The sequence below is a fragment of the Eurytemora carolleeae genome, unplaced genomic scaffold (assembly GCF_000591075.1).
Source record: "Eurytemora carolleeae unplaced genomic scaffold, Eaff_2.0 scaffold804, whole genome shotgun sequence".
In the NCBI taxonomy this organism is placed as follows: domain Eukaryota; kingdom Metazoa; phylum Arthropoda; class Copepoda; order Calanoida; family Temoridae; genus Eurytemora; species Eurytemora carolleeae.
The window spans coordinates 108,582-131,730 of record NW_019396695.1 but is presented as its reverse complement, the minus strand read 5'-3'; the positions used below and the strand labels follow the sequence as shown (position 1 = coordinate 131,730).

Below are 23,149 nucleotides of genomic sequence, written 5' to 3'. Positions count from 1 at the left end.
AATTGTTACTTTTTCGCCCTGTTGTTGGGCGATAAAGTTATTTTTTCGCCCTGTTGTAAAGCGCTAAAGTCACTTTTTCCCCCTACAACTGGAAATATTAGATGTGATAGATTTCCTCAAAATAAAATAAAAATGATAAATATTTTTTATCAATTTTAGATAATGACTTTTTAAAAGATGGATTGGAGGAAGATTTGGAAAAATATAACTGTCGAACCGATTCTTTTTTTCTTCTCTGTAAGCCAGGTGAGAATTATTTTCTTTAATAAAATAAATATCTATCGCAGTTAACCCTAACCTTGTAAATATATTTTTGTATTTGAATGAACTGACCGCTACGCCGGTCCGAGCAGTATTATCATCGTTAAAAATGAATACTCGTTCGATATAAACCTTGTCTTATTAAGGACAGTAAGAGAGTATAGAGTTAGTTGTACACTTTGTGTACTTAAAGTTTATCCGGAGATACATGGCTAGAGATGTTACATCTTGATAAATCTGTATGAAATTAAACTATTGATTAAAATTACACCTTCACTGACGATGAAAATTGTAAATGAAACAGAATGTTCGCCCAATAATTATAATTTCTGATTCCTTTATCTTTAGAACCTGATGTTGGAAACCTTTGATATTTTAAACTTAAAGCATTTAAACTATAAGAACAATTTTCATATCAAAAGTAAATTGAACTGTGTTGTTTTTCTTCATGAAGTTTTCGAAGAAACTAAATAAATTTGCTTGTATGACCCCCCCAAAAAATGAGGGTGCTTTTAGCATTCAAAGACATGTATTTTTGTATTTTTTCCTCATGTGTCAGAGTTTCTCTCTTAAATATCTTAAAGGAATTGAGTGTTTGCCTCAAAATCAAATCTTATAATGCCTATATCTTTGTAACTTGATGGTGTAAACCTTTGACATTTCAAACTTAAATTATTTGACATAACGGAAGTTATAGTTTAAAACATCTAAGGTCTACAAAATTGGGTTGCTCGGATGTACGGATTAAAAAAATCAGAGTTTGTGACAAAGACTCAATTCCTTTTCTACAGACCAAAGCCCTGCATTGCATCATTGTATGACAATGCTCATTGTACTGGAACATTCTGTGCATGCAGTGTATAATTTTCGGTATATTTTACAAAGTAAAGCAAATTTATGCTATAGTAGAGCAAAGACTCCAAAGAATCAGTTTTGTCAATTACCATTATGTCAACTGGCCCAAAAATGTACACTGGACAGTTAAGACCACTTTTTAAATTTTTAGTAATTTTGATTTGACATTTTTCAAACAAATTGTGTTTGCATAATATACATTTTTTAGATGTATATTTGCATAAATATTAGAAAGTTGTTTTTTAGAAAAATTGCTATCATTTAGAGCATAATTTCAACTGTAAATATTCTGTTTAGGGTCTGTATGTTATAGTAGCGCAAAGTCTATACATCCAGAAGGTTTGCCAAGTGAACCTAAATATAACTGAGGATATATGTTTAAATATAACGAATCATAAGGTACTTTTATGCATTTTCTTACTTATTTTGTTAATATTTATTTTGATAATGATTTTATTTCTTACAGTTTCTCCTTTTTGATGATTTTTTAATGAGTTTATTTGTAATTATGTTTATGAATATGTTTTTTTGATAATTTCTAACTATCATTGGTTAATAATTACTGGTTTCTTAAATATCTACTTGTTGGTTAATAATTTAGATTTTCAATAAATTTTTGCTTATTTTGTCATTCATTTTGTAATTTGTTTAATAATTTAATTTACTTACTTTTTTTGTGTACAATCTTTATTGTAGCGAGACCCAAAAAACTGTGGATTTGGAAGACGACTGTAAGATCCAAGTTATGATTTTAGATAGTCCAACAAATGTTAAGCACAGCAATTGTGCAGTGTACACAGACACACTTCAACTTGTCGATTTTCAAGCTAATTTTAAATGGTAACACAATTTGCTTTAGAACATATTAATTATCAATATCCAATTCCACAGTTTATGGTACAATTTAACTGCAAATATATGTACATTATAATTGTAAAAATATGAACATGTGAATATATGTACATGTAAAAATATGTAGATGTAAATATTGTGCATGTTGATATATGTACATGTAAATTAATGTACTTGTAGATATATGTAACATATAAATATATGTTTATGTAAATGTATCTCTATGTTCATATTAAATATGTAGATGTAAATATATGTACATATAAATATATGCACATATAAATATATGTACATTAAATATATCTATATGTAAATGTACTATGTATTTCTATGTTCCTATTAAATATGTATCTCAATGTACATGTAGGTGGAACAGTTGGAGGTACAAAAATATGTGTCAGTTCTTCAAGGATATAATGGAGTTCTACAGGTAGAGAACAAAACCAAATTTTTTTGAGAGAGGCAAGTTCGTAGTTTATGCTTTGTTCTAAAATAAACCTGCAATAGCTTATGCTTTGTTCTAAACTATACCTGCAATAGTTTATGCTTTGTTCTAAAATAAACCTGCAATAGTTTATGCTTTGTTCTAAAATATACCTGCAATAGCTTATGCTTTGTTCTAAAATAAACCTGCAATAGTTTATGCTTTGTTCTAAAATATACCTGCAATAGCTTATGCTTTGTTCTAAAATATACCTGCAATAGCTTATGCTTTGTTCTAAAATATACCTGCAATAGTTTATGCTTTGTTCTAAAATATACCTGCAATAGTTTATGCTTTGTTCTAAAATATACCTGCAATAGTTTATGCTTTGTTCTAAAATATACCTGCTATAGTTTATGCTTTGTTCTAAAATAAACCTGCAATAGCTTATGCTTTGTTCTAAAATATACCTGCAATAGTTTATGCTTTGTTCTAAAATATACCTGCAATAACTTATGCTTTGTTCTAAAATATACCTGCAATAGCTTATGCTTTGTTCTAAAATATACCTGCAATAGTTTATGCTTTGTTCTAAAATAAACCTGCAATAGTTTATGCTTTGTTCTAAAATATACCTGCAATAGTTTATGCTTTGTTCTAAAATATACCTGCAATAGTTTATGCTTTGTTCTAAAATAAACCTGCAATAGTTATGCTTTAGGCTATACCTGCAATAGTTTATGCTTTGTTTGCTGGTCCTTGGTCTGATGAAAATGGAAGGTAAAATATTCATAATTAAAATAATTTAGATACTTAAGGATAAAATACTTTTTTTTTAAATATTTCAATTATGGTTCAAATTGTAGCTAATGGCCAAATAGAAGAATTTTAAAATGTTTATTTTGATATAAATATTGAAATTAAACATCGATTTAAAGTAAAGAAAACGAGTTAAAACTTAATGGAATTCAATCAAGTTTAAGAAATAAGTTTTAAATTTTTTATATTTTTTATGATAAGTAGCAAAAAATCTAAGTATATATCTAAAATCGCTAAGAATTAAATTCGAAAATTGGTAAACAAACCTTTTAAATGCAGGAAACTTCTGATTGTGTTCTCTTGTTTTGGATATATTTTCAACAATGGAGTATTCATCATCAATACTATCTGGTTTAAAGAACTCAAAGCTGAGTTCCTACTCTTCGAATGCCTCCAGGTATATTTTTTATTTGATTTGTTTAAATCTAATTTTAAATATAAAGTAGTAATCTTGGATGTTTGTTTGAATGTTTGATCATAACTCAGGAACCCTATTTTTTATCTCCAGAGGTTGAGTGCAGTTGAAATAAACGATCAAATTGTTTATTTCCTTATATTTTTTTTTTAACTATGAAAGATCCCCTTGATAAATCCAATGTGTCTCCATGAAAGAATTTTGAATGTACGTAATATATAAGTTGCTGTTTGGTTGACAATTCTTTATTATAGAGATATCCATTTCATATCCAAGACTAATTTGTATCTATATCATAAAGGAAGAAATATAGATGTACGTAACTTTATATCAGTATTTTCAGGGATTGTAGAATTACTTTCAATAATTCACATTATACAACATGTGACACACTAAACTCATGTACATTTGAATCTGAGCTGACCCGACCTTTACGTTCCTAGTTTGCACTGCCCTGTAAACTTCGCAGACATGCGGCAGGGGTCAAAATAGTTAGAGCTGGCTGGTACAACTAGTTTAACGCGGCCTGACTTTAGACTGTAGCTAGCTAAATTTACAATTACTAAAGCGGCAATTTTGCGTGATCATATAGTCTGAACTAAAGTACGTTTCATTTCTGCATGGTCATCATATCCAACAATTATAATTCAGGATGAGTTTTTCCTCCTGGCCAACTATAATATGTATGATAAAAGGATATATCAACCAGGAATACTAATCTAGGATATGACGGGAGGATATATTAACCAAGAATACTAATCTAGGATATGACGGGAGGATATATTAACCAAGAATACCAATCTAGGATATTGTGGAAGGATTGGATATATTAATCAAGAATACTAATCTAGGATATGAAAGGATATATTAACCAAGAAAACTGATTCAGGATATGACAGGAGGATATATTAACCAAAAATATTAATCTAGGATATGAAGGGAGGATATATTAACCAAAAATACTAATCTAGGATATGACGAAAGGATATATCAACCAAGAATACTAATCTAGGATATGACGAAAGGATATATTAACCAAGAATACTAATTCAGGATATGACGGGAGGATATATTAACCAAAAAAACTAAACTAGGATATGACGGGAGGATATGTTTGTTTCTTCTTGGCCTGCTATGCCTATATATCTGATATATCAACTAAAGAGAAAAGAACAAAACGACTGGCTTTCCTGGACGGGCTCTTCCCTGCTGGATTCTTTACAGGTTAACAAATATACATTTTCGTGGGGAGATTGGTTCGAAAGTGAAGGCTCTCTGAATAATAGTGCAGGTCTTCCATGGAATATTTAAGTTTTGTGGTTGGATTTTATAGGGCTACGATGAGATAAGATAGGTGAACGTCTAAAATTAATAGCTGGAATTAGTTGAATTATGTTTGAACTATGTTTAGCAAGTGGATTAGTTCTGTAGCAAAGCATCTCGCTCTTCATTAAATCCGACCTCACCTCGTGTATCTCTGAAATGTTTTGAATTTTTTAATTGTTATTTAGGAATGGCGCTATCTGGGCCCATCAAGGATAGAATAGGTTTTATCGGAAACTTCAGTTTAAGCATTGTTTTTGCGCTATCAGCCATGTTTTGGGCAATTTTCATACTTAAGGTAATCTTTTCTAAACCTGCGTAAAATCATTTTTTACCATTTTAAAGCCATTTTAAAACCATTTAAAACATAATTTTAAACCAGATTGACCCCGTTTTTTGACCATTTTTAAATGTTCAGCCTTTCAAACCCATAATGTTCTGAAAACCATTTCATGCCTTTTTTAACCATTTCTTAAACCTTGTAATGAGTCTTAATCCGAAAACATGGAGTTTCCCCAAATGACTTTAAATATTTATATATTATTAAACATTGAAATAAATTACTAACTAAAATTCTAAAGAAGATCATTGTGTTATAGCATGCAATTAAAAAATGTTGGCTTTTATATGAAAAAAATCTTTAACGCGGCAATATTCATAGTTAGTTAGCTCTTTCTATAGAAAGTTAGATAGCTCTTTATATAGATAGTTAGATAGCTCTTTATATAGATAGTTAGACAGCTCTTTATATAGATAAAAAGATAGTTCTTTTTATAGATAAAATTCTTAAAATTTCAGATATTATTTTTCCAAAATAGGAAGTTTGACTAAGCTTTCTTAAAACTATTTGTAAGGGTAGAATATAGAATGAAATATTGATGATACATCTCATTAGAAAGGAAAAAACCATTTAATTTTTTCTTAAAGAACAGCTTTGAAGTTGTGCAATTTTACATTTGTAGAGATCAAGCTGTATTTAGGACGATTGTCCTAAAATTATCATGAACTGAGTTTTTAGTATTTATAAAACCGACGCACAATAAAAGTGGTTCAACTTAATCTAGGTAGTTCAACTACTATGCATAATAAAAGTAAGTAATTAAAATAATTTGTTCTCGAGGATTCCCGAAAGCAGAGACCAAAAGAGGTTCAAGCTTATCTTGATATTGTGAAAAAGATGGAAAACCCTGATGGCCAAATAACAGCAAAGAAAGGTACGGGCAAAGAGAATAGAATATATATTAGAGTGGAATTTAAATAGTGTAAAACTTTCCATTTTGTTGTACTGTTTCCATACTGCATACTTCACATATTTGTGCTATATAACCTTTTGGGCCCTGGAATATCATTTTATAGAAAATCTAAAATTAATATTAAAAGAAAACCAAATTATGAGATAGGCTGGTTTCATAATTGACCAATGATCATTTCACATAGACTCTTTGCCTTTCACTTTACAAACGATGATTTTCCGTTATAACTATAAATCAAATGATTTTTTTTATTCACCTACGGAACATACTGTATTAAAGGGAGTGTTCGCGAAAAATGAAAGGGGGTATAGGCTTAATGCGATAAAAAAGCGCTTTTGATCGCTACTAATCTTACTTCTATCTGTTGCGTCTATAAGGAGAAAATTGTTAAAGACGTCTCATACCGAATAACATGGCGTCCATACAAATTGAGAAAAAATTGCAACATACGACTTAGACCGTAAAAAAATCAATTTAATTTCAAACAAATCATTCAGATATTACAACCTATAGTCGTCGATTATCTTTCGCCACATTTGTATATATTTGATATTTCATACTAATTTTGATTTGATTTTTTAAAATAATATTTAGCTTACAACTTGTTTTCGAACATTCCTGGAAAATATGAAAATGTCGTCTTCATTACCAAAAATCCTCGAGACAGGAATAAATGTTTTTATAAGTAACTCTCAGATCATAACAATTAAAACATATTATGAAAAATCAACTATATATAAATGTGGCGAAAGATAATCGATGACTGTAGGTTGTAATATCTGAATGATTTGTTTGAAATTAAATAGATTTTTTTACGGTCTAAGTTGTATGTTGCAATTTTCTCAATTTGTATGGTCGCTATGTTCTTCTGCATGAGACGTCTTTAACAATTTTCTCCTTATAGACGCAACAGATAGAAGTAAGATTAGTAGCGATTAAAAACGCTTTTTTATCGCATTAAGCCTATACCCCCTTTCATTTTTCGCGAACACTCCCTTTAATGTACTCTACTGCAAATAAGTTGTGAACATTTACATGATTTGTACACTTTGAACTCCCTTTCAGGCTGAAAGGGACTGACAAAATTCATACCGAGGGATGGGCTAAATTCCACTCTAATATATATTCTATTCTCTTTGGGTACAGGGGTGTACCGCATCATATTGGACCGTGCATCAATTAAATTTATTTGGACAAAATTAAATCTAAAAAAGATTGAAACATTAAAAATTGTATAATGGTAATGTAACAATTTGCATTCAGAAAATAGAAGATTTATGAGTATGCATTGCGTATTTTGTCGTTAAAGCTTGGAGCTAGTCCAATATTACGACTTTACAAGTGATGCTCTTCATGTTTACATACTGTAAAGTAGATAGTTTATCGGTAGCTTGAAACCCAGCGTAATAAGTGAAATGGACTTGTGTGCACTGCACAATTGCTGTTGTTCATGTTTAATTTTAGTTTGACCACCGTAAGTCTTTTTTAGGAAAATGTCTGACCCTGTTTGACGTGGAGAATGTGAAGAAGGGATTTACAACAGTTTTCAAGAAAAGGGAAAATAACTTAAGAACGTAAGCACACATATTAATAAAGGAAATGAGTTTTTGCCACAACCTCTAATTTTTTAATCCCTATATTAAGAATTCTATTAGATAAAAATGCCTAAGTTTGATATATCAAAGGTTTATACCATTAGGTTCCAAAGATATAGGGATTAGAAAATTTGAGTTCGTGGCAAAAACTCTTTTTTTTTGGTCGTCAATTGTATTTGAATAATATTTTGTCTAATTAACCCTATCCCTGCTGGGGTACTTGAAAACCAGGATATGCGGGGGGGGGTCAATTTGACCCCCCCCCAAATATTACAAATGATACATCATTGGAAAGCTCTTGTGCTCTACTTTTAGAATCTGCAAAAAAATTTGCAAATTTGCAAAAATTGAATTTTTTATCGCAAAATCCAGTTATAAAGTAAAAATGTTTGCAAAAAAAAAATGTTCAAAAAATAAAAAAATTATACATTTCTGAAAAGCCCTTAACCATGCCATTTCAAATATGCAAAAATTTTTGCAAAATTTTAAAAAACCTGATTTTTAATCAAGAAAAACTAAAAATGTGCAAATTTCCTTTGACAGGTTGTTTGCAAAAACATTGCATTTTTTTCGCAAAACTTGTGCAATCCGTTTCCTTATGTCATAGGCTTTCCAAAAAGCTAAATTTTATCAAAATCTGACAAGTGAAATTGGGTAAAAACAAAGATTTAGTTTGTTACAGGAAAAAGCAGTCATTCAGGCAGTGTGCCTGAGGACTCAGGCAGTTAGTATTAAAACCCGGTTTTAGGCCTAAAGGGAGGGCTTTGGGTATGTATGAAAAGTCAGAAAATTTCAACAGCCTCAGACCAAAACTTTTTGAGTTATGTAAAAAAACTACAGGGGGGGGGTCAAATTGACCCCCCCCCCCAGCAGGAATAGGGTTAAGATCTACCAATTAGAATTTGAAAGTAGACTTTATAAAATTTACAAAAAAACTCTTTTAGAGACATTGTTCTGCTAGTAATTGTATTTTATTTACAATGTTTTGCTAGTAATTGTATTTTAGATACATTGTTCTGCTAGTAATTGTATTATAGATACATTGTTCTGCTAGTAATTGTATTTTAGATAAATTGTTCTGCTAGTAATTGCATTTTAGGTACATTGTTCTGCTAGTAATTGTATTTGTTCTCGAATGTTTCCTCATCAATGGAAAAGGTAAAAAAAAAAAATTTATAAAATTCTTTTTTTTTGGATGCTTACAAACAGCACGTTCATCTCGATTTGTCTTGCTGGCAAGTGATTTTTAGCATTATCACACAAATATTTGACCTAATCATTTAATTTGGAAGATTAAATTTTCTTGTTCTTTAAAATATTAAATCTCCGATGTTTAAGGTCCTACCCAATACCTATACTTCAGACGTAAGTTTAGCTGGGATATGAACAAGGTAATATTATTTAAATTATGATGAAAATCATGCTGCAAAATAATTGAATCTAATGAATTTCTGGGGACTGTTCTTTTTATAAAACATTTATCAATGATTCTTGACAAAAATTTGTTTCGCTGTAACTCTTTACATGTACAATTTAGCATTATAACGCAATTGTTGTTAGCTTCATGGTTTTTAAGAAGTATTTGGCAAGATTCTAATCGATTTTTGCTTGAGAGCCTGCAACCTTCAAATCACAATGAGTTCTACACCATCGTTTCTCAGACGGATGGTCTAGTCCTGTTGCTAATCGTTATAGGCGCTCTTAAATCATTGATAAAAGAATTGAGTTTTTGCTACAAACTCAAATATTCTTATCCCTATATATTTGCAACCATGGAAGGTGTAAACTTTTGATGTTTCAAACTTAGATTATTAATTGATCTAGCCGAATATCTACGGTCTACAAAATTGGTGAAAAATCTGATTTTTTGATCAAATACATAATTCTGTTCCTACTTTTAGTTTGGAATGTATATTGGACTATTTGGATTTGTTGGTATGTTTGCTCAATTTGTTGCCGTTCCTTTCCTTACAGAGAAGGTTAAACTTCATGATACAACTATAGGTACTTTATGATACAACCATAGGTACTTTATGATACAACCATAGGTACTTTATGATACAACCATAGGTACTTTATGATACAACCCTAAGGTACTTTATTATACAACCAAAGATACTTTATGATAAAACCATAGGAACTTTAAGATTCAACCATAGGTACTTTATGATAAAAACATAGGTACTTTATGATACAACCCATAGGTACTTTATGATACAACCCATAGGTACTTTATGATACAACCATAGGTACTCTATGATACAACCATAGATACTTTATGATACAGCCACAGGTAGGGTTGTTAATCGTTTTCGAAAACGATCGTTTACGTTAAACGATCGTTAAACGATCTTTTTTTGTTTCGTTTTCAAAAACGATCGTTTCGTTTTCGGAAAAAAACGATCGTTTTTAAAAACGACCCACTCGTTTTGAACTTTTAGAAAACGAATAGCGATCGTTTTTGAAAACGATCGCTTTTATTGAAACGATTTTCGACCGTTTTTATACAATTGTTTTTAAAAAACGATCGTTTTTGAAAAAAAAATTATTGACAATCATGTTAACGATCGTTAACGAAAGGTCGTCGTTAACGATCGTTGACAAAGGGTTGTCGTTAACGATCGTTAACGAAACGACGAACTTTATCAAAACGGCCATTTTTAAAAAAAAGAACTTTAAAAAAACGATAGTTTTTAAAAACGATCGTTTCGTTTTCGTTTTTTTGTCGTCGTTTTCATAACGAAGCGATCGTTTTTCTGAAAAATGAAAACGTTAACATCCCTAGCCACAGGTACTTTATGATACAAATACAGGTACTTAATGATCCAACCATAGGTACTTTATGATACAACCATTGGTACTCTATGATACAACCATAGGTACATTATGATATAACCATATGAACTTTATGATAAAACCATAGGTACTCTATGATACGATTAATGATATGATTATAGACACTTTATAATAAAATTTAAAAAATTATGATAAAATACATGATACGAATACAGTTACTATACATACATACATATGATACAAGACATTACTCTATTAAAGATAAGTTTTTGCACAATTATACAGCTACTTGATGTACTTTATGTACTATATGTACTTTATGGTGAAATACAACTATAAAATCTATGTACTGTAAATTGAATCCTGCAGATACTTGTAGTACTGTACATATATTGTCTAGGGGTGATTGCTATTGCTAGTTGTATAGTCCAGGCTATCATGGTTTGCTTCATACCATCAGGTACAATTTTATACCAGCAGTTAGACAATTTTAAACCAGCAGGTACAATTTTATACCACCAGGTACAATTTTATACCAGCAATTATACAATTTTATACCAGCAGGTACAATTTTATACCCGCAGGTACAATTTTATACCAGCAGGTACAATTTTATACCAGCAGGTACAATTTTATACCAGCAATTATACAATTTTATACCAGCAGGTACAATTTTATACAAGCAGGTACAATTTTATACCACCAGGTACAATTTTATTCCACCAGGTACAGTTTTATACCAGCAGGTACAATTTTATACCACTAGGTACAATTTTATATGAGCAATTATACAATTTTATAACAGCGGTTACAATTTTATACCACCAGGTACAATTTTATACCAGCAGGTACAATTTTATACCAGCAGGTACAATTTTAACCACCAGGTACAATTTTATACCACCAGAGCTGAAAACTTTAGAATGAAATATCCAGATATCCCGTCGAATAATTAATCTGAAGATTAAAATCATGCATTAATCAAGCAATATTTAATCTCGAGATTAAGAAAAAGAGTGGATTAAGCCTTAATCCTGATATCCATCATTCTAAAGTTTTCAGCTCAGGTACAATTTTATACCAGCAATTATACAATTTTATACCAGGAGGTACAATTTTATACCACCAGGTACACCTTATACCAGCAGGTACAATTTTATACCAGCAGGTACAATTTTATACCAGCAATTATACAATTTTATACCAGCAGGTACAATTTTATACCAGCAGGTACAATTTTATACAAGCAGGTACAATTTTATTCCACCAGGTACAGTTTTATACCAGCAGGTACAATTTTATACCACTAGGTACAATTTTATAGCAGCAGGTACAATTTTATACCACTAGGTACAATTTTATACCAGCAATTATACAATTTTTTACAATTAACCCTTCTGTCCCTCATATATGCTTTTCTCCCATACAATGATTAAAAGCTTAAGATTTAGCTTTGCAACCCAATATAGACCCTAAGCCACAACCCTAGTATTAAATTTCAATCTATAAAAGAAACACTTTTAAAAAATATGATTAATGTTTTGTTTGCATCAGGGGAAGAGTATGAGTGGTTGATATACCTGGCTGGTGTTATCTCATTTCTGGGGGAATTATCAATTTAAAAAATATATTTTTCTAAACTTAATACTGACATACCCTTGGTTCAGTTTTTCTAAACTTAATACTGACATACCTTTGGTTTAGTTTTTCTAAACTTAATACTGACATACCTTTGGTTCAGTTTTCTAAACTTAATACTGACATACCTTTGGTTCAGTTTTTCTAAACTTAATACTGACATACCCTTGGTTCAGTTTTCTAAACTTAATACTGACATACCTTTGGTTCAGTTTTCTAAACTTAATACTGACATACCCTTGGTTCAGTTTTTCTAAACTTAATATACCTTTGGTTCAGTTTTTCTAAACTTAATACTGACATACCTTTGGTTCAGTTTTCTAAACTTAATACTGACATACCCTTGGTTCAGTTTTTCTAAACTTAATACTGACATACATTTGGTTCAGTTTTTCTAAACTTCATGCTGACATACCTTTGGTTCAGTTTTCTAAACTTAATACTGACATACCTTTGGTTCAGTTTTTCTAAACTTCATGCTGACATACCTTTGGTTCAGTTTTCTAAACTTAATACTGACATACCTTTGGTTCAGTTTTTCTAAACTTCAATGTGAAATACGTTTGGTTCAGTTTTTCTAAACTTAATACTGACATACCTTTGGTTCAGTTTTTCTAAACTTAATACTGACACACCTTTGGTTCAGTTTTTCTAAACTTAATACTGACATACCTTTGGTTCAGGTTTACTAAACTTAATACTGACATACCTTTGGTTCAGTTTTTCTCTTTTGTCTGTTCCTTTTTGTTTATTAAAGCACTAAAATAAACAACTTTTTTTATAAAAAAGGAATTGAAACTTGTCAAAGATGGCAATGCCCGATTTACAACAGAGATCTTTATCTGATAAATAGTGTGGAAGATACTGTTGTTTTTCTAGGTTTCTGCAGTAGAAATTCATAAGTCACTTTTCTTTTGAAGAGAACCCACAAATGAAAATAATAAATGTTCTATTTTATATACATTGATAGCTAATTAATATTTGACCAGAAAAAGCTTTTAAAGGTACCGTTGTGAATCGGGCATTGTTATCTTCGCATGGAGGGTCACATTATATTACGCTAACAGTCCCTTTATCCCTGAAATTGTGAGCTTTCTATAGTTGTTTAAGTTTTATTTGATTCTATTTGATGAACAATCCCTTTAAGGTAGACAAGAATCTAAATAAATTGATAATATTTCTAGAGTATCAATTACAACAACGACAAGGTTAGTTTGCATACAGTGAGAACCCGAAAACAGGAAAATTCTTGTCGTTTTGTTGCGAAGGGTTTTTAAACTTTGAAACTATATACACAATAGTTTAGAAAAAGTGCCCTGACACCATGGTTTCAGTAGAAGTACATATTTCCATTTATTGACAGCGCCGATTGAAGGATTTATAACTCTAATTGGATAATGATATAGATAGAGCAATAGATGTTACCGCCATACTATTTCTATTGGTTCAGAATAGACAACAAACACATGACTGAACCCTGATTGGATCAGGCGCTAATAGACTTGGCATACTAGAGTGCTGAGTATGAAACTCTTCTATTGTGGAGATCGGGATTCAATGCTTAATCTCGTTTTTTTGTTAATCGTTTTTTCATATTTATTCGATATCCTCTGCAGTGTAATTGTACCCTAAAGAATTAATTGAAATAATACTGAACATTAAACACTGTGAATATCGAGATCAATTGTTCTGGATCATGAGTTCCCAGATATGTGAGTTGCAAATCTTGTAACAATAGCAAATCCCAAAACTGTTATAAGCGACATTAGATACGTAATTGGATAATTGAAGACGACACTCATTCTCCAGTTTTCTGGTTCTTACTGTACGTTATCTATGTATACACTGATAAAGGGATACCCAGCAAAGAACGAGATTTTAAAACAAAATTTGACCCTTTAAACCCCTCCCAATTCCCAAACACATAGAAAGTTATTTCTTTTCAGCTTTCAGGAAAAATTATATTTTTACTTTAAAAGATCTTACCACTGTGCCACGCCATGACACCCTGGACTAACCAGGGTGAGATGCATTCGGTTTCTTCTATTTGAATTCAATCATGTGTTGGTTTATAATTCAACAACTTTTTAACTTTTCGTTAAAACCGCGTATGCCGACAAACAAGTATAAAAGAGAAAAAGCTAAAAAGTTACATTGAATAGGTCTAATTATGCTCAAAAATTATAGTTCTTTGGGAAAAAACCGAACCATTGAATCTGCGAGATGAAAGAAATGAAAAAGCCCCGCGATTATTCTTGACACCCTATTCAGCAAACCTCAAATATTTAGATCCCTGGTCACTAAATGTGTTGGTCCATTAGAGGTGGGGAAGGTTTTCAGTATTATGGGGGCTTTTCAGGTATTATTTTAGTAGTATTATTATTATCATTACTATCATTATTGTTATTATCAGGCGTCTGTTCCTTTAGTTGGTAGTCCAACCTACGCTTACATATACAAGGGAACAATTGAAACTTTTCCAGGTTAACAATAATATCAATACTTCTAAATCTACATAAATGTTTCTCCCCCCCCCCATGAACTCTGCCCCCCTCTGTATGATATAGCATATTTCTGTAAACCACTAAGGTCGTCTCTCAAACATTGTTTACTCTGAGATACCGTTTGTTAATTGGGAGGAAATGATAAGAGTTTGACATGATTTTTTCGAAGACTGGAGGACGACCCACGCCACCTTATGAACAGCTCTCAATCTCCATAAACACAAATTTGACAGCCAGCCTCTAATTTTTAATCTGAATTTTACATATTTACATGTGAAAATATAATTAGAAGAATTTAGTTTTTTTAGAGTACACTTTGTTTTGGGGGAAAATATTTGCCATTTGCTTTTTTGATCAATTCATGCTTTTATTCAATAATTTAGTATTTCAATATTCTTTAATTTAATTATTTGATTATTTATTCTTTTATTTTACTCTTTATTTTTTTATTAAGTTTTCTATTCTTTTATTCAATTTTTTGTTCTTTCATTTAATTCTTCATTCTTTTATTTTATTCTTTATTCTTTCATTCAATTCTTTATTCTTTCATTCAGTTCTTTAATCTTTCATTCAATTCTTTATCCTTTCATTCAGTTCTTTAATCTTTCATTTAATTCTTTATTCTTTCATTCAGTTTTCATTCTTTCATTCAACACTTATTTTTTCATTCAATTCTTTATTCTTTCATTCAGTTCTTTAATCTTTCATTTAATTCTTTATTTTTTCATTCAGTTCTTTATTCTTTCATTTAGTTCTTTAATCTTTCATTTAATTCTTTATTCTTTCATTCAGTTTTTATTCTTTTATTCAATTCTTTATTCTTTCATTCAATTCTTTATTTTTTCATTTAGTTCTTTATTCTTTCATTCAGTTCTTTAATCTTTCATTCAATTCTTTATTTTTTCATTCAATTCTTTATTTTTTCATTCAATTCTTTATTCTTTCATTCAGTTCTTTGTTCTTTCATTTAATTCTTTATACTTTCATTCAGTTCTTTAATCTTTCATTTAATTCTTTATTCTTTCATTCAGTTCTTTATTCTTTCATTCAATTCTTTATTTTTTCATTTAGTTCTTTAATCTTTCATTCAGTTCTTTGTTCTTTCATTTAATTCTTTATTCTTTCATTCAGTTCTTTAATTTTTATTTAATTCTTTATTTTTTCATTCAATTTTTTATTCTTTTATTCAACTCTTTACTCTTTCTTTCAATTCTTTATTCTTTCATTCAATTCTTTATTCTTTCATTCAATTCTTTATTTTTTCATTTAGTTCTTTATTCTTTCATTCAGTTCTTTAATCTTTCATTCAATTCTTTATTCTTTCATTCAATTCTTTATTTTTTCATTCAGTTCTTTAATCTTTCATTTAATTCTTTATTCTTTCATTCAGCTCTTTAATCTTTCATTCAATTCTTTATTCTTTCATTCAATTCTTTATTCTTTCATTCAATTCTTTATTCTTTCATTCAATCCTTTATTCTTTCATTCAATTCTTTGTTCTTTCATTCAATTCTTTATTCTTTTATTTAACTCTTTATTCTTTCATTCAGTTCTTTATTCTTTCATTCAGTTCTTTAATCTTTCATTTAATTCTTCATACTTTCATTCAGTTTTTATTCTTTCATTCAACTCTTATTTTCTTATTCAATTCTTTATTATTTCATTCAATTATTTATTCTTTCATTCAATTCTTTATTTTTTCATTCAGTTCTTTACTCTTTCTTTCAATTCTTTATTCTTTCATTCAATTCTTTATTCTTTCATTCAATCCTTTATTCTTTCATTCAATTCTTTGTTCTTTCATTCAATTCTTTGTTCTTTCATTCAGTTCTTTATTCTTTTATTTAACTCTTTATTCTTTCATTCAGTTCTTTATTTTTTCATTCAATTCTTTATTCTTTCATTCAATTCTTTATTCTTTGGAAAGAACGGTCCAAATTAATTCTTTAATTTAATTTTTCATTTTTTTCAATATAAAGTTTCCAGGTCTCTTCTCTGTGAAGTTTTTCTTTAATTACCATTTCTATGAAGTGCAATTAAACTTAGAACAATTTGTAAAAGTTTAAAGAAGAACCCAGATTCTTCTTTGAACTGAAAGAAATACAAAATGTTCGTGTTTGCACTTTATAAAGTGCATGTATGCATGCATCTAATTATGTAGAGGGCAACAACTAAAACTAATTTTGTTTTTTTTAGGAGCTTTTTTGCTGTTCAGTGCTTCAGTTTATTTAGGTAACTTTGCAAATCATTTTTTTGAAAGAAAATGCTTTTACAGTTTTTTGTTCGATTAATTTTAAAATAAATAGAAAGTTATTTCAACATTATTATCTCTATATTTTGTACGTACTATGGAATTATTATGTCTTGGAAAATGTTTTTAACAATCCAGGGTGTGGGAAAAGGGGTTTGTCCCCCCCCCCGCCCCCATGTTATATAAGAATAAGAATAAAAATAGTAACACTATTCTGTATTTATCAAACATTGTTTTTGACTTTCCAATTAACTAATTTTTCAATGCAATCATTAAGAAAGGTTTTCAACATTTTCACGTGAAAAAGAAAAAATTGCAAAGATTTTGCGTAGTTGTCTTGGCTCTGCTGGTTGGCGTAAACCTAGGAATGCGTAAATCTGGAGTTTTTAAACGAGAAACAAAATCAGATTTTCAACCTATTCACATGGAAGGTCTTCTCCAGAAAAAGGTAAACAAAGGATTGAGTTTTTGCCACAAACTCTGATTTTCTAATCTCTGTCCTGCGGTATTACCTACCTAAATCTGATTTTCTAATCTCTGTCCTGCGGTATTACCTCCCTAAATCTGATTTTCTAATCTCTGTCCTGCGGTATTACCTCCCTAAATCTGATTTTCTAAACTCTGTCCTGCGGTATTACCTCCCTAAATCTGATTTTCTAATCTCTGTCCTGCGGTATTACCTCCCTAAATCTGATTTTCTAATCTCTGTCCTGCGGTATTACCTCCCTAAATCTGATTTTCTAATCTCTGTCCTGCGGTATTAGTATTACCTCCTTAAATCTGATTTTCTAATCTCTGTCCTGCGGTATTACCTCCCTAAATCTGATTTTCTAATCTCTGTCCTGCGGTATTAACTCCCTAAATCTGATTTTCTAATCTCTGTCCTGCGGTATTACCTCCCTAAATCTGATTTTCTAATCTCTGTCCTGCGGTATTACCTCCTTAAATCTGATTTTCTAATCTCTGTCCTGCGGTATTACCTCCCTAAATCACTTCTTGTAGCTCAAGCTAGACACATTTCATAACTATGAAGCAAAGCAATTTAGCGAAATATTTTCGTGAGAACTTGCAACTTTTAGATCTTAGTGTTAGATCAAATGGACAAAGTGTGAAATATCAAAGGTTTACACCATCAGGTTGCAAAGATATAGGGATAAGAAAGCTGTTGAGTTTTTGGGACCTAGACTAAAAATGGATTATTTTCAAGCAAATATAATTCTAAATTCACTTATAATTTGTTTACCATTTTCATATTTTTCTTAAACTAACAGCTATTTAAAGCTTAACTCCATATTCTCTAAACTCCAGTTTTGATATCATGATGTGACCGCATGCACAATGTACTTTTCACATTTAACCTTTAAAAAATACGCGTATGCTTTGAACAAACACTTTAATAGGCGATTAGAGAAAAATTATTTTCAAAAATAAAGAAAATTATATATTTCCGACGAATATCAATAAATTAGGGTTTTGTAAATGCATTATTTTAGTTAAATCTCTTATCTTAAAGTCCAAGCATTTAAGAAAAAACAATTCTGAGGAATATATTTTGAAGAAAGAAAGAGGGGGGGATAGAAATGGGGAGGTATGGAGACATGATATTGCAAACACCTTCCATGTAAAAACCTAATATCTCCGCGTTATTTGATTTAAACGTGATCCTACTTTTCTCTCTTATTTTAGAGAAATCTTTCTACATTTCCTTTTTTATAAAAAGAAACAAAAGAAAACGAAAAATAAAATGAAAAATTTCGCTCAGGAATTTGTAATCTCTAATTTTGATATATATTTTGAAGTCGTTAGGGGATCAAATTTAATAAATTTGGGTTAGGTCGCTGAACTACCTACCGCCGTGAAGTTTACATCTATAGGTCACTGAACTACCTACCGCCGTGAAGTTTACGTATATAGGTCGCTGAACTACCTACCGCCGTGAAGTTTACATCTATAGGTCGCTGAACTACCTACCGCCGTGAAGTTTACATCTAATGGTCGCTGAACTACCTACCCCCGTGAAGTTTACATCTATAGCTAGGACATGGTAAACCACCGATTTAATATTTGTGGTTGAACCGTCTCTAAATTAGCCCAAATTCATTAAATCCGGTCCCAGGGCCCATTTCTGTGAAAACGTTGAGTCGCAATTTCAAAATCCTTAACGACGAGAAGACCACTGTTTTCTGGTTCTCACTGTATAACATTGTTAGAGAAGTCCTATCCCAAGTTGGAATAGGTATTGCTGAGCGTGACAGGAAAATTAAATTACACTTTCTAAAAGTTACCAATATATTGAAAACTTTAAACCCCTGGAATGTTTATTCTAATATAACAAGTGAGCTAGATATTAAAGGTTTCTGGCTCAAACTTTACAAATTTTTTGGTCGGTGCACTCCAAATAAAGGGTTAATTGTTTTTGTTAACAAATGGTATTTTCCTAGATCTTTCATTATCACGCATTTTTAAATCAACGATTTTTATTTGTTAAGGAAGCAGAAACAAAGATTTCAATGATTTTATATGTTAAGGATAAAGAATTACAAATGTTTCAATAATTTTAATTGTTTAGGCGATAAAGAAACCAAGGTTTCAATGATTTAAACTTTTAAGGATAATTACACAAAGGTTTCAATCATTTTAATTGTTTAGGCGATAAAGAAACCAAGGTTTCAATGATTTAAACTTTTAAGGATAATTACACAAAGGTTTCAATCATTTTAATTGTCTAGGATGAAGAAACAAAGGTTTCAATGATTTTAATTGTCTAGGATGAAGACACAAAGTTTTCAGTGATTTTAATTGTCTAGGATGAAGAAACAAAGATTTCAATGATTTTAATAGTCTAGGATGAAGACACAAAGTTTTCAATGATTTTAATTGTCTAGGATGAAGAAACAAAGGTTTCAATGATTTTAATTGTCGAGGATGAAGACACAAAGTTTTCAATGATTTTAATTGTCTAAGATGAGGAAACAAAAGTTTCAATGGTTTTAATTGTCTAGGATGAAGAAACAAAGGTTTTAATGATTTTAATTGTCTAAGATGAGGAAACAACGGTTTCAATGATTTTAATTTTCTAGGATGAAGACACAAAGGTTTCCAAGATTGTGTTAGAAGCAGCACCAGAGGGAGACAGGTCAGTAACATTTTTTCAAAATTTCGTATTTGGAAAATTGGAGAAAATTTATGATTACTCGCATCAAACTTTAATTTTCTGATCCTTATGTCATGGCAATCTGATATTCCAAACTATTAATTCTACTAGCTTAAATAGTAAACGTGTGTAATATTTTAAGAATAAATATATTAGAAAACAGAGTTTGAGGGGAGTAATTAAAGTTCCTTTCCTCTTTGTTTAAAGCTTGTATAGTAAAAGTTCCCAAAATTTTGTTTGGCAAATTCTGGTGAGAAATTAAAGAAATATGTAAGTTTTGAAAATCTAAAAATTGACTTCTTCTCCTTTGTAAAATGAATTCTTTGTATGCCCAGTGTTTTCTGGTTGGTTGGAATGGTATGCAGTATAACAAAATAAGGCGAAGGGGGGAAGGGGGGGGGGGGGGGGGGGGGAAGGGGGGAGGAACCCGCCTCAAACTTTCATCTGAGCAAAAACGACCCAAATCTATTCAGACAAATATCAAACAACCCAACATTTCCATCAAACTTGGTTCTAACTTGAAAATAATTTTGATTTTATTAATATTTTGCTAGTTTTAGTTGTGTGAGCCATGTATCTAGTGTATCTAGTGTATTCTGGTGTAAAGTGTCAGATTCAGAAACTTTTCTACAGAAAACCTAACTTAGGAGACAAAACCTTAACTCTTATACTCTACAGATTATGATTTACGATCAGTTAGTTGATAGGAGGGGAGGGGGAGGGGGAGGGGGCGGTAGTAAGAGGGAGATGGGATAGGGTAAAGATGGGAGGTGTGAGTAAGCATATCTATCAGCTATCATAAAAAAATCATGTTAAATCATTGTTCATTCACATAATTTTAATAATGAAGATGATTTGGGACTAGGCCGACCTTACAGTTTAACAACGTTTTTACATTCGATTTTACCTCGATAACTTAGTTATTCTTTCTTACATGTACATTTTTGAACTATTAAGCATTTTAAAAAAAAGTTAGCAAAATTCTCATCTATTGGATTCACAGGAAAAAAACATCATCAGAGAATAATCGAAATATTAATTTTATTTAACTGAATAATTTAGGTTCAAAGAGGTTGCTGTGTATAAAGACAGACTGAACGAGAAATAACAAGACACGAAGACGACAGTTATTTAAAACGTTTTCCAATGCTCGGCCATCTTTTATTAAAAAATTTTTTTTATAATTTTTGTTGAAAACTTTGTTAGCTTGGATTACTGTAATAAACTGAATGATTTTTGTTGTGTCTGACAAATTTAGTCTTTGCCACACACTCTGATTTTCTATATATATCGTTGCAACCCAACCTTATATATCTCAAACTATGAGATCTGTTAAATCAAATAATGTAAATTTAAATATTAAAGGTTAACACAATCAGGAGGCAAAGATATGAGGATCAGACAATTTTGAGTGGAAATCACTCAATTCCTTTGAATCTAAGTATAAAGAAATCAGAGTGAATTTATAACAATACATGCATATATATTTAAAAAGGAAATCTAAGATAGTTATTCCACTATTTTGCTGTGCAGTTTTTTTGTTTGTTTAGACACTCTATGGCAGCAGTTGAATTTAAAAAACTAAAGATTTGACCATTTTTTGGATGTTGTCTTGAATGATTTCCGTATTGAAATTTAATATGAATAAGATATTTATGAAAAAGAAACACAATTAGATCAATGTTACTTTATATGATGAGGCTGTGTCCTGTTGTTTACTATCGTATGAATTTACCATTTTTATAAACATAAACTTATTAAATAGACATTGCTAATTGTTAAACAGTGGTAGGAAAAACAAATGCGACTTTAAAAATCATTTGTAAAAATTTAATCTTTGCAACCCAATGTCGTAGACTTAAATATTTCAAACTCTGAATTCTGTAAGATCAAATAACCTAAGTCGGAAATATTAAAGGTTAAAACAATCAGGTTGCAAAGATATAGGGATTTAAAAAATGCAGTTTGTAACAATAACTCAATTTCTTTGTCAAATAATAATTACACAATAAACTAATACGAGCTAAAAAATCGATTCATATTTTTTTTAAATTTAGTAAAATTTTAATATTGAAGTTTGGATTTCTTTTAATGAGGAATCATTGCTATGACAATACTTTGCTTTGTTTACATTAAAAAGTACTACAGTTCTGGCTGGAATGTAAACAAACTCAGTGCTGAGCTTTGTTTACTTTCCTCTCAGAAACAGAAGTACACTTCGCGTTTCTTAGCAATTGGAGATCCTAGTAAGTGCACCTTTCCTTTATTAGAGAGATAGATAGTTTAATATTTATAAAGAGAAATACATAAAAATTGGTAGATAAATAACTTGAAAGCTAGATAGATTGAAATATCTATTTATGTAGAAAGTTGATATACATAGACAGATGGGTACAATTGGAAATATCCTGGGGCCAAATTTGCACACTTTCCTTTTTAAAATTTCCCATAAGAGTAAAATAGGTTGTGTTTATATGATTATGGGAGTGAAAACAAGATTAAGCAAGACTAGCAGTAGAATACAAATATCCTGGAATACCAAGGGGAGAAATGATTTATCTTTATTACACTCTCATATATAAAGGAAACAGTCAAAATGTAAACTTTCATTAGAAAATGAATATGCAGTATATTTTTATTTAAGTAAAGAAATACACTATACTCTCCACTCTTCCTTCGAATTCGACAAACCCTCCATTTTAGATTTCCCTTCAATATAAAATGGAATTAACACAAATATACTTACTAATGCAAAACAGAAGCTAGAAGCGATGTTAAACATACAAATCATAATATTTAGACTACAAATAGTTATTTGAACTATATTTAAGTTTTTGATTATAAAATATGTTTTTAACTTAACAGTTCGGGTTTGACATTTGATGTTTAAATAATAAAGATTTAAAAAAACACTTTAAAAATTAACAATTTACAATTTACTATTCCTCAATTGCAGACAAACTTGAAATTTTAGTTGGTCTGAAACTCTAATTTTCTCATGCATAAATC

The 23,149-nt window shown here is 30.2% G+C and overlaps 1 protein-coding gene across 2 annotated transcripts; it reads left to right on the top strand.

The window, feature by feature from the left end:
• Nucleotides 1–161: 161 nt before the first annotated feature.
• On the top strand, nt 162–21,378 carry LOC111707488 (proton-coupled folate transporter). Of its 2 annotated transcripts, XM_023480597.1 has the most exons (21): nt 162–246; nt 1,414–1,515; nt 2,336–2,398; nt 3,114–3,172; nt 3,491–3,608; nt 4,721–4,850; nt 5,138–5,247; nt 6,070–6,163; nt 7,692–7,776; nt 8,897–8,955; nt 9,136–9,188; nt 9,699–9,801; nt 10,994–11,053; nt 12,148–12,199; nt 13,416–13,439; nt 14,521–14,590; nt 14,645–14,714; nt 16,932–16,967; nt 17,319–17,434; nt 20,067–20,122; nt 21,203–21,378. In XM_023480597.1, exons 1-21 carry the CDS (start codon nt 178–180, stop codon nt 21,246–21,248), a joined length of 1,575 nt encoding a protein of 524 aa, XP_023336365.1. In that variant the 5' UTR covers nt 162–177; the 3' UTR covers nt 21,249–21,378. The 2 variants fall into 2 exon arrangements, with proteins under 2 accessions (XP_023336365.1, XP_023336366.1); XM_023480598.1 differs by lacking the exons at nt 20,067–20,122; nt 21,203–21,378 and adding an exon at nt 19,755–19,808.
• The last annotated feature ends 1,771 nt before the right edge of the window (nt 21,379–23,149 follow it).

Excerpts from the sequence above, each read along its gene's own strand:
- LOC111707488 (XM_023480597.1), top strand. The coding sequence starts at position 178 with ATGGATTGGAGGAAGATTTGGAAAAATATAACTGTCGAACCGATTCTT. Across the intron at positions 3,609-4,720 it reads TACTCTTCGAATGCCTCCAG|GATATGACGGGAGGATATGT; the intron begins GTATATTTTTTA and ends AAACTAAACTAG. Across the intron at positions 12,200-13,415 it reads GGTGTTATCTCATTTCTGGG|AGTATCAATTACAACAACGA; the intron begins GGAATTATCAAT and ends TAATATTTCTAG.